Raw genomic sequence first — 12,197 nt, forward strand, 5'->3', positions numbered from 1 at the left:
GTGTATCAGTCAGCGTGGACTGCCACAACAAAATACCCTAGACTGGGCGGCTTAAACAACAGAAATGTATTTGCTTACAGTACTGGAGGCTGAACGTATGAGATCAGGGTGTCAGAATAGTTGGTTTCCGGTAAGAACTCTTTTCCTGAGTTGCAGACAGCCATCTCCTCACTATATTCGCACATGGGGGAAAGAGGGAGTGAGCCAAAGGGAGTCTCTTCTTGTAAGGGCATTGATCTCATCATGAAAGCTCAACCATCATGACTTCACCTGAATCTCATTAGCTCCCAAAGGCCCCATCTCCAATTATGATCACACTGGATGTTGAGGCTTCAACAAATTTTGGGGTAACTTAATTCAGTACTTAGCAGATGGGAAGTTTTGAGCAGAGGGGTAACATGAAACAACTTATTTTCAAAGACCACACTGGCTACTATGTTGAGAATAGACTGAAAAAAAGGTAAATAACAAAAATGAGGGAGATGATTAAGAGGCTCCTGAAATAATTCAGGTAAGAGATGACAGTGTTTTATTCTAAAGAGCTAGTAGTTAAGGATGTGAGAGATGGTCAGATTTTGGATAAATTTTTAGTAGGGCCAATAAAATTGCATGGTTTGTATGTGGGGGTGTGATAGAAAGTAAAAAGTGAAGAATAACCCTAATGCCTATCGAATTGTAAGGAGTGCGACTGCCATCAATTGAGGTGAAAAGGCTGCAGGTGGAGCAGGTTTGGGGAAGACAGAACCAGGAGCTCAGTTTTAGACATGGTTAAGCTTGAGGTGCCTATCAGCAATGGAAATGGAAGAGTCGAGTAGACAGCTGGATATACAAGCCAGATTACTGGTTGGAGACATACATTTGGGAGATGTTGGTTTTCAAAGCCTAATTGATAGGTGAAATCTAAGGGAGTAACAGTAATATTAAGAAAGAAGTTCAGAGATTTCCAGGCAAGATGGCAAAGTCAGTAAATGCTGTGCTTACCTCCTCTCAGGACCATATCAATGACAACTAAACCACAGAACAACCATCACTGAGATTCACCTGAAGTCTCGGTGAATGGAAGCCCTGCAACTACGGACATACAGAAGAAGCCACCTTGAGACTGGTAGGAGAAGCAGAGACAACAAACAGGGTAGTACCACAGTCGTGTGTGACCATTAAATATCGGGAGGGATATCTCAGCTGCAGAGGTCCCACTGGAGGAGCCAGGGGTCTTAATAACATACCAGGTTCCTCAATCCAGGGTTCCAGTGTGCGGGAGGAAAGTCTCCATAACTTCTGGCCATGAAAACTAGCAGAGGGCGGCTGCACTCCCAGACGCTCCTCTTAAAGGGACCCACACATGGACTTACTAACAGAGTCACTCACACTGAGCTCCAGCGCTGGGGTATCAGCTGGAAAGGTGCCAGGGACATACAGGGAGGAATTATATTGTCTGATTTAGGGTGAAGGCTGGAGGGGCAGCTTTCTCCCAGAGGGAGGAGCTGATGGAGGCCATTGTTTCTTTGTTGAGCTCTTCCCTTCCCTGTGAGCAGACACAGGTGATCATCATACCTGAGTATCCATCAGCCTGATTATCACCTTTCCTCAGCCCTGCTATAGTAATTCCTTGGGACACCACCAGTTCCAACTTTTGGACCCACCCAAGCCACTTCCAGTGGCTTTTCCATACAAACAACCTGTTTTAGCTTTAGTTCATGTTGTGGACTTTAATAAAGTCTCTCAAAGGTTTACAAAGCCCAAACAAGCAGTGTCTGGCTTTGGTTTGTCCTTTACCTCTGGCCATGCATCCCTAAGCTTGGCACTAGCGAGAGCCAGCCTTGGTTTGCACCTTGGCAGCATCTCTAAGCCAAGTGAGGGTGGCAGTCATCTGTGGATTGCTTTGTGGCTCATACCAGGTGGCCTAGGGCAGAGCACAGGCAGTGGCTAAATTTGGCCTGCAGTGGGTCTCTTCACAGGAGGCCCCAGTATTTGCACACCTGGTGGCCAGCTTTGGACCAAACTGGAGCATTACCCAGCCACCTCCAAGGATGATACACCCAAAGGGCAGACAGGGCAGGCACCAAAGCCCCACTAAAGCAAATCCTGCTCTGTAGCATCAGGCCCTACATCACAGCTCTTTTTTTGTAGTCAGAGCAAGTCCTCACAACAATCAGCCTGAAGGTCAATCCCTCCCATTGATGTGCAAACAGCAATCAAGGCTCAACTACAAGAGGGTACATACAACCCATACAAGGGACACACCTGGAGCACCCGGCTCTGGTGACCAGGGAGACTGTGCCAATGGGTCCCACAGGACACCTCCTACATAAGGCCACTCTAATAAGACCCGGTGGAACAGCAGGCCTACCTAATACATAGAAACAAACACAGGGAGGCAGACAAAATGGGAAGAAAAATAAACATGTCCCAAATAAAAGAACAGAGAAAAGATCCAGAAAAAGAACTAAACAAAATGGAGACAAGCAATCTATCATCAAGAGTACCAACATTCGCATTATAGGGGTACCAGAAAGAAAAAAGAGAGCAAGGAACTGAAAACATATTTGAAGAAATAATGACAAACTTCCCTAACCTGGTAAGGAAATAGATACACATGACAATGGTTTCATGGTTTTCTATCTATTTTTTAATCTACTTCTTTAGTGTTTTCTTGTCTGGGAAGCTCTTTATCTGTCCTTTGATTCTAAATGATAGCTCTGCTGGGTAGAGTAATCTTGTTTGTAGGTCCTTGCTTTTCATCACTTTGAATATTTCATGCCAATCCCTCCTGGCCTGAAAAGGTTCTGTTGAGAAATCAGCTGACAGTCTTATGGGAGCTCTCTTGTAGGTAACTAACTGCTTTTCTCTTGCTGCTTTTAAGTGTTTCTCTGTTTTTAACCTTTGACATTTTAATTATGATGTGTTTTAGTGTTGGCTTCTTTGGGTTTATCTTGTTTGGGACTCTCTGCACTTCCTGGGCTTGCGTATCTATTTCCTTTACCAGGTTGGGTGAGTGGGAGTTTTCTGTCATTATTTCTTCACATAGGTTTTCAATTCCTTGTTCTCTCTCTTCTCCTTCTGGTAATCTATGATGCTGATGTTGGTACACTTGATGTTGTCTCAGAGGCTCCTTAAACTGTCCCAACAGAAACTTTGCAGGCCAGTGGGGATTGGCAGGAAATATTCAAAGTGACGAAAAGCAAGGACTACAAAAGCAATTACTCTACCCAGCAAAGCCATCATTTAGAATTGAAGGACAGTTAAAGAACTTCCCAGAGAAGAAAATACTAAAATACTAGATTGAAGAATAGATTGAAAACCATGAAACCAGTGTTACAAGTAATGTCAGAAGGACTTCCTCCAGAAGAAGAAGTAGAAAACAAAGATCAAAAATATGAATAATAAAACTGCAATAACTACATATCTATCAACAATTACCTTAAGTGTAAATGGATTAAATAATTCACTCAAAAGATTGGGTAGCTGAATAGATAAGAAAATAAGTCCCTTACCTATGCTACCTACAAGAGACTCACTTCAGATCAAAGACACACACAGACTGAAAGTAAAGGGATGGGGAAAAGACATTTCGTGAAAATGGAAACAAAACAAACAAACAAAATAACTGAGGTAGCCATACTTATACCAGGCAAAATAGACTTTAAACAAAGGCTATGACAAGAGACAAAGAAGGACCCAGTAATCCAACTTTGGGATATTTATCCAAAGAAACCCAAACGCTTCTTTGAGGGGATGTGTGCACCCATATGTTCATTGCAGCCTTGTTTACAATGGCCAAGATGTGGAGGTGGCCTGGGTGTCAGTCGATAGAAGAATGGATAAAGAGGAGATGGTACATATGTACAATGGAATATTGCTTAGCCATGGAAAAGAATGGGTTCTTTCTATCTGTGGTGGCATGAAAGGACCTGGAGGGTACTGTGATAAGTGGAGTATATCAGAAAGAAAAAGACAGATGCAATGTGATTTCACTTATATGTGGAAACTAAAGCACAAAACAAACAAAACAGAAATAGATACAGAAAACATTGTGATGGCTACCAGATGGGAGGGGGGTTGGAGGTGACTGAGAAAGGGGAAGGGATTAAGAAGTATAAATTGGTTGTTACACAGTAATCATGGGCATATGAGGTACAGCATAAGGAATATAGTCAACAATATTATAATAAATATGCACGAGTATGGTATCAGATGATACTAGACTTATCTGGGTGATAGAAGGGAGAGAGTTTGGGGGGCAGGGTGAAAAAGGTGAAGGGATTAAGAAGTACAAGCTGGTAGTTACAAAACAGTCATAGGATGTAAAGTAAAGCAGAGAGTATATAGTCAATAATATGGTGATAACCATGCATAGTGCCAGATGGGTGCTAGACTAGTCAGGGGGAAATCTCTTCTTAAATTATATAAATGTCTAACCACTATGCTGTAATGCCTGAAATTAATATAAAACAATACTGAATATCAAAATAAATAAGTAAATAAATAAACAAAAAGGAAAGAAGTTCAAAGACCGACACTTGGGGGATGGCAACATTGAGCTTGAGGAAAAGAGATAAAATCAGAAAAGGAGTTTAAGAAGTAAGGTCAGAGGAAAACAAGAGAGTGTGGAATCCTGTTAGAAAGTGTTTTATGGAGGAAAGAGTGACAAACTTGAGGTCTGAAAATAATCCAAACATCCTTCAACTGAGGGATGGATAAAAAAAATAGGGTGTGTCCATACAGTGGAATACTACTCAGCAATATAAAGCGACAAACTACTGATACATGCCACGAAATGGATGTACTTTAAAAATCATTAAATTAAATAAAATAAGCCAAATACACACACACACACACACACACACACACACACACACACACACACACACACAAAGACTGCACATTATGATTTCATTAAAATGAAATTTCTAGAAAAGGAAAAAGTATAGAGACAGAAAAGAGATCAGTATTTGCATGGAAAATGGTAGAAAGCCTTGGTGAAATAATGGAAAATTTCTCAGACTAGATATTCATGACAGTGGCTTAGCTGCATAAATTTCCTGAAACCCATTGAACTGTACCCTTAAAATGGGTTAATTTTCTGGGATATAAATTTCACCTCAATAAATCTGTTAAAATGAGAGAGAAAGGAAAAAAAATGAGCAACAGAAAGACACAACAGAGAGAATTAGAGGGGTGAAATTGGGTAGTGTGCACAAAGCTTTTGAAGAGTTTTACCATGAAGTGGAGCAGAAAAAATGAGGTAATATCTGAAAGTGTACATGAGTCCAGAGAATTTTGCTTTGTTTGGTTTTAGATGGGGGCAGGATTAGTATGGCTCCATGCTGTTGAGAAAGATCCAGAAGAGAGTAAATAATCTCTGTTAAAGATGCAGAAGAGAGAAGAGAGAATTACTGAAGTGATTTCTTTAAGTAGACAAAACCAAACAACACAAAACAAACAAATAACACTATAGTGCTAAGAATTGGACTTAGAAACACCACGATGCATCCAAACTAATACAGGGAATTTAGCGTGTGTCAATACAGAAGCTAGTGAGTGTGTGATTTGGTGATGAAGGCTTGTATACATCTTCTTCTTCTAATTGCTTTCCTTTTCACAGTGAAATTGTTATCAGATGAGAGTGAAGGAGGTAGAAAAATTGAAGGATGGGAGACACATTGTGGATTTCACAAAATTACAGGAAAAGGACTAGGTGGGTTTTTCTCTTTAATTTCTAGTCAGTATGAAAGTGCACTTAAAATACATAGTTTGGATTTTAAATTCAGATCAGTCTGCATAATTATATTTTCAAAATCATATTAAGCTGAGTAGGTTCAGACATGCAGTAGGCTGAATGAATGTTGGATTTACATCAGGATTAATGGTTGCCAACTGTCTTGTCAGTGTGTTGAAGCAAAAGAGGGATGAAGGAATTGAGGCCGTATGCAAGAAAATAATAGCAATTGATGGAGAAATGTGAGAATCAAAGGAGGGTAAATAAATAGGGTGAAAAGGAGGTAGAGTCAATGATTTATAGGTTTCTGTGAGTTTAAAGGATTTCTGGAGTCAGAGTACTAGGAGTGAGCAGAAGATAGATGTTAGAGAACAGGATGCTTGCAAATGCAGTACTGAAGAGATTGTAGCTGTTGGTAATAACAGCTCACTCAAGTGGCCGAGGTTAGTTGTAAAACAAGACCATTGAAATGGAGAAATATAAGAAACCAAGAGGACAGGGTGGTGTAAGGGACCTACTGAAATTACCATCTATTAAGACTGGAGTAGTATTGAAGAAACTTACAGTTGCCCAGAAGGTAAAATCTTCAGGAAATAAAGGGGCATGAGCTGGGAGTGTAACGGCTGACAGGAGAAGTGTAGAGTCTGATGGCTTGAAATTCAAAACTGAGGGTTTGTAAGGCAGAAGAACAGAGTATGGGCAATGAGGAGAAAGGAGGATAAGTGCTCCAAACTCACACTGAATGGTACATATAATCCAAGAGACTAAACAACCATAACTTTAAAGGGCTGCACGGGAAGCCATGTCTTCAAGGGACATGCAAATTTCTGTTGGAGCCAGAATATAAAAGGAATGTTCAACAAAGAAGCTAAAGATATATAGGATTTGGCTGATCAGGGACAACTACCCATCTGGCAAGTGTTAGACATTGACCTGGACGCTAAGCTACTTCTTTTATATGGGGCCATGCATGTGTTCCCTAAAACTCTGTTGTGCTAACACTGTTTGAGTTGATAATTTGACAACACTCCAGAATGAATATGTAGTAGCATATAACCTCTCCTACATCTTAAATTATATAATCAGCCTAATATTTCTTATCTCCTACATCTTAAATTATATAATCAGCCTAATATTTCTTATGACATAGATACAATAACAATTTTACTCTTATTTATCTCCATCAAAGATCACATTTTTATTTAATCAATTATTAATACGTATTCTTATCTCAAGTTTATAATTTATTATACCATTCCTTTCCCATTAGAAATCTTCTCTGCAGAGATTTCTTTGCCAATGGGATCATTTGTGTGTAATCTTGTAGTTTTATTTCCTATATCATCCTCTCCCATTTCACTTTTTTTACACATGTTCCAATAGCCTTGCTATAACTCAGAGAATCTTGCTTTCTTTCCCACAGGGGTCATTTCGTGTTGTTAACTCCTGTAAGTTTGCTGAATACATGCATTGTTTATAGAGCTTCTTGCTTTCTCCTCCTGCTCCTCTTCCTCCTCCTTCTTGGCCCTAACAATTATTCATGTAACACTGCTCTCCAAAAAAAAAAAATCTGTCTCATAACCCATTAGACTTAACATATATTAATGATACAGGATTCTCCTAAGCCTGTTAAAATGTTTTGTCTTATCCATAACAAAAAAAGTTAAAGCACATGTTGCTTTGAAAAAATTTTGATCTCAAATCACATGTATGTATGATGAGATATGTTTACTGTAGGATCCCCAAACTGATCACAGAAGTATCGGAGTGACTGAATAGACATATAGGAATTAGGTACAACTCAGAAATTATTCCTAATAGTGATTTTGAAACTCAAATTTTTTTCAAAAATACTTCCTTGTTGAAATGTAGTATGATTTTCTTTCATTTAAAAAAACAAGCTAAGAGGGTCAGGTAAAGCTGAGACACTCAGAAAATTGAACGAGGTTCTGTTATAATTTTTGATAAAAATTACCTATGATGGAACAAAATTCGGCCCCTTTACTACACTAATAGAACAACCTAGACATAAGTATGGCTTTCACACTAAACAGAAAGAAGAAAAACTTATTAAGATTCCAGGACCCTGAATTCTGTTTTCAGTTGTTAAGTCTAAAGTCATCATTATATCTCAGATGGAAATAGACATCATTGATATTCTCTCTCTCTCTCTCTCTCTCTCTCTCTCTCTCTCTGTAATTGATGCTGGCCACTTTTAAATTGTATTATAGGAAAACTATACTGATGTACAAAAATGTACTAATTTGAAATTATAGGACTCAAACAAAATGAGTATAACTAGCTTTGAGCTGACAAAAGGGAATGTAATTAATCTGAGCAGTTTACTATTATGTGACTCCGAATCCCATGAAATACTTACCTATTACCATGACTTTCACAAGAACTCAAGTCGCCAAAATATAATAATTATAGTTTTCTTTTTAAACTCAAAAAATATTTCTCAGCACTTTTTGCTTCAGTGTGATAAACACTGTAAACAACCCAGTTCCCAGCTTATCTTCTGAAATAAGATGCATGCTGCTCTTCAGTTAACTCAACTCTGACACTCCCAATAATTTTGAAAGGTTCTTACTCTTGCAGCTTATCCTTTTCCTTGTGCTCCAGGCAATCTCTTCCTTGCTGGTGGCAGGCACAGACATAAGCATGACACTCAAAAGTTAAATAAAATAAAACCATCTTATCATAGGAGCTCAGTCTTTTGTCCAGTGGTATTTGGAGTATGGGATCTTTAATTTCATATCTAGTACTCTGATACATTTCATGACAACCATGCACATTTCACCTGGAGTGTTTCCCAGTCAAAACACTGTCTAAAAGAACGAGCATACAGTAAAAGACAGCAGCAGCAATATAGAATGGATCCTACTGTACCTGGAGAATGAGGCGGAGGAGAGCACATCAGAACAACCCCCTGGCCTTCCCTCACAGAGACTGCACTTCTTGTCCGGCCACTAAAATTTCCCAGATCTGTCAACATAACACAGCATTTAGATGCAAGGCAAAAAGGAGTTTAAAGAATTACTACGTTTGTAACTTGTACTTACTTTTCTCTCATTATCTAGACAAGGTTTCTTTTTGTTTGTTAAGTAGAGATAGGGGAGGCCTTAAAAAAAAATCTATACCATGCAATTTTAAATACCACTGTTTTCAGATTATATGGACACTACAGTGCATACAAGTTGCCAGTGTAGGAAGAAATTAGACAGTACATTTATAACACATGAAGTTGTTCTTTTATTTCATTATAATATTTCTTACATATTGATTTTTCTACTACTAATAAAACCAATTCATGCAGAGTGAGATGGGACATAGAAGTGGTTAGGGGTACCTGGTGGCCAACTTGCTGCTTCATTATATGTCGTGCTAAGAATGGTGTGTAAAACCAAACAAGCATTTGTCAATTAGAGAGACTTCTGTGCTCTTACAAAATATAAAGAGGATATAAAGTGTGGTTTTTTTCTATAAAAGTGAGTGGAAAAGTCATGTTACTTTTATCTAATAGAAACCTGGGATGGATTGTGCATTAATTATACTCAACCATTTTGATTACTCTGGGAGTATTACAGCTATAAAAATACTCCTGTATAGGAAGGATTATAGCACTGATTGGGGTTCAATTGTCTTCCCTTAAATTATGCTACATTTGCATGATTTGAAAATACTTTCCTAAAAATAAAGTGGTCTAAAAAAGAAGTATGTGTGTTATTTGTAATTCTAGTATTGATTATTAATTTATAGCTCAGTACCTAAGTCCCTGTCTCTTTGCTTGGCTAGGCTGATCAGACATGATTTTTAGAATAGTTTCTTAGAAATAGCAGGTCAATATTTTTATAAATAAACATTGTCCCAGAATTTTCTCTGTAAAATCATGTCCCCATGGTGAGAAATGCTTCTTGAAAATGTTCTGCCTTTCCTTCCATTATTCATCAATTGTAAAAGAGATTTTTTTGAAACTTTTCATTATTTCATGCTAAAATAGCATGTTTTGTAGTAATACAATGTAGACCCTCAAATTTAATGTTTGTTAATTTGAGCAAATGATGAAAGTAAGCAGTCAAGAAAATATAATGAATAGATATAAAGGAGATAAATCATTAACTTTAATATCCTAAGAAGGATTCTATACCTTACTTTTTAGAGAGATGGGTAACAATTTATTTATTTGCTGAATTTACAATAAAATCTTCTTAAACATATTCAAAATCATGAAAACCAATAAACAGTAGAGGCATAATGACAAATCAACAAAGAGATATTCATTATTGAAGTAAGTGTTTACGATTGTACACATAACTCTGTTTCATTGTAAATAGTTAAGTGGTTCATAAAGTGACAAGACAAGAGAGAAAGAATTGTCCTAGCTCTATGTGTTTTGGTGGGGTTTTTTTTGGTGGTTTGAAAACATACACATTAACGTATAGAAAAATCAAGTTCATTCATTTTCAAGTATATACGTATGACTCACGACTTTAAATTCCTATGCATTGATCCTAAGGAAAGCTATCCTTTTTCCAATAAAAGATCTCAATATGAAAAAAAAAAAAAGCATGGCAGGGTTTCTTATCTGGTTTCCTTTGACTCTACTCCTAAAAGCACAGGAACCATATAGTGAGACAGTGGTTGCAGTAGGGCTGTGATATCTCTTTAGTGCACATATGGTTTTACTTCCCCGTTTATCCTCATTGAATTTATAAACCCTGGAAAGCTTTTTGAATGTTAATTTTTTATTAGTTTCAGGTGTACAAAACAACATAATAGACATTTACACCCCTCACAAAGTGATAACTACCCCCAGTTTACTACCCCTCTGACGTCGTATATGCTGTTATAACAACATTGACTCTATTCCCTGAGCTTGGATATTAATTTATTTTAACTGAATTTCTTAAATGGTTTCTGAAAAGTATATATGTAGCTTCTAATCTATTTACTACAAGTTTGTATTATGCTTACTTATGACATTTGAAATCAACCTATTGGAGTTAAAACAATATTTTAATAGGAAATAATACTAAATCAATGCCTATTTCTGAGAAATTGAAGTGCAGGCATGACCTAGAAAGTAGACATAAAAAAATTACAGAATAATTATGACCTGAATTTTGTTTTGAGGTCACAATGACCCAAAAGATAACATACTCAGCTGTAATTGTTTTGTATCAGCTGCTAATACAAGTATAATCAACATTTCCTCATGGAATCATCTGTTGTTATTTTCTATATTATAGCACCAGCAGTACAAAGATAAATGGGTTTCTTTCAAATGTGAATAGATCATTTTTTTCTTTCATAAAGTCATGTAAATTCTAAAGAGAAGTCTGGACTTTGATGGAAAGTGTATTTTTCTCATTCAAATCCTTCTGCCTGGAAAAAAAAAAAGCGAAACATTTTTAAAATGTGAAAGTGGTCCATGTGTCACACCAGATTCTGGGTGAGCTGAGGCAGAATTATTTGTGAGAATTTCTTGGTTGGAGTGGGGATGGCAAGTAGGGAGAGTCTCAGTGAAAATATAGCTGGTTGTTTTGATCTCATTGTGAACAGAAAGCAGTTTCTTTGGAGTTCTCTGATGAAAAGTTCATCAGAGAACTTAGTTTGAGTGCTTATCACATTACTTTTAATAGGTTACACATTCTAATATATCAAGGAGAGAACTAAAATATAAGAACAAGAACTCTGATGGATGGGGCTTTGGTTATTTTACTGCTACTCACACAAGGTAAAAAAATATTTGTTTATATGTTCTGTTTTTTACCTTTGAGGGAAAAAAGAGTGAAAAAAAAACCTTAAACAAGGACTTCAAAATTCACGTTTATATGATGAACTGAAACAAACCTCTTCCTGGACATACTAGAAAGCACATGGACAAATAGATAAGCAATAGACTGGAGGAGAAAGTTTGTGGTCAAGGAATACAGGGCCCCAGGCCTTGTCTCCTTTCATCTTTTTCCAAGTTCAGAATCTCATGCAGAGCAATAGTGGAGCTTTAATTAGAACTGCAGCTTACAGAATTATTACACCTATTCATCCTAGATGAACCATGCAAAGAAAAAGAGGTATACAAGAAATGATGTAACTAAGAGCCTCGCATGACAGAATGTAGATTTAGGCTGTGTGATGTGAAGCATGATGACAAGTATAAGACAAATTTCATCAATTCATTTAACAAAATTTCATCAGTGTAAACTGCACATTGAACACTAAGTTAGGTACTGGTGGTACACAAGAGCTGTAAAGAAACGATGTAGACATATGAACTAATCATACCCAGTTGGGCCACCTGTCTGCAGACCTAGCTCAGAGGAATTTGTGTCACCACATAGATGCATGAGCCCAAACCATCGTAGTTTCAACTTGTCACAGCCATACTAATAAGTTACCAGTACATACCATGTTCATTTATCATGTACTACTTCATGCTATTCCCCTGAATATGAGTTGCTAACACATGTACACC

General features: G+C 37.5%; 1 protein-coding gene across 1 annotated transcript in view; it reads right to left on the reverse strand.

The window, feature by feature from the left end:
- LOC109395280 (contactin-5-like) overlaps positions 1-12,197 on the reverse strand; it is a 1,255,350-nt gene that overhangs the window by 347,287 nt on the left and 895,866 nt on the right. The window contains exon 7 of the mRNA XM_019666163.1: positions 8,612-8,707. Coding sequence (XP_019521708.1) covers positions 8,612-8,707 — 96 coding nt within the window. The remainder of the gene's footprint in view (positions 1-8,611; positions 8,708-12,197) is intronic.

The sequence above is a fragment of the Hipposideros armiger genome, unplaced genomic scaffold (genome assembly GCF_001890085.2).
Source record: "Hipposideros armiger isolate ML-2016 unplaced genomic scaffold, ASM189008v1 scaffold_462, whole genome shotgun sequence".
Taxonomy (NCBI): domain Eukaryota; kingdom Metazoa; phylum Chordata; class Mammalia; order Chiroptera; family Hipposideridae; genus Hipposideros; species Hipposideros armiger.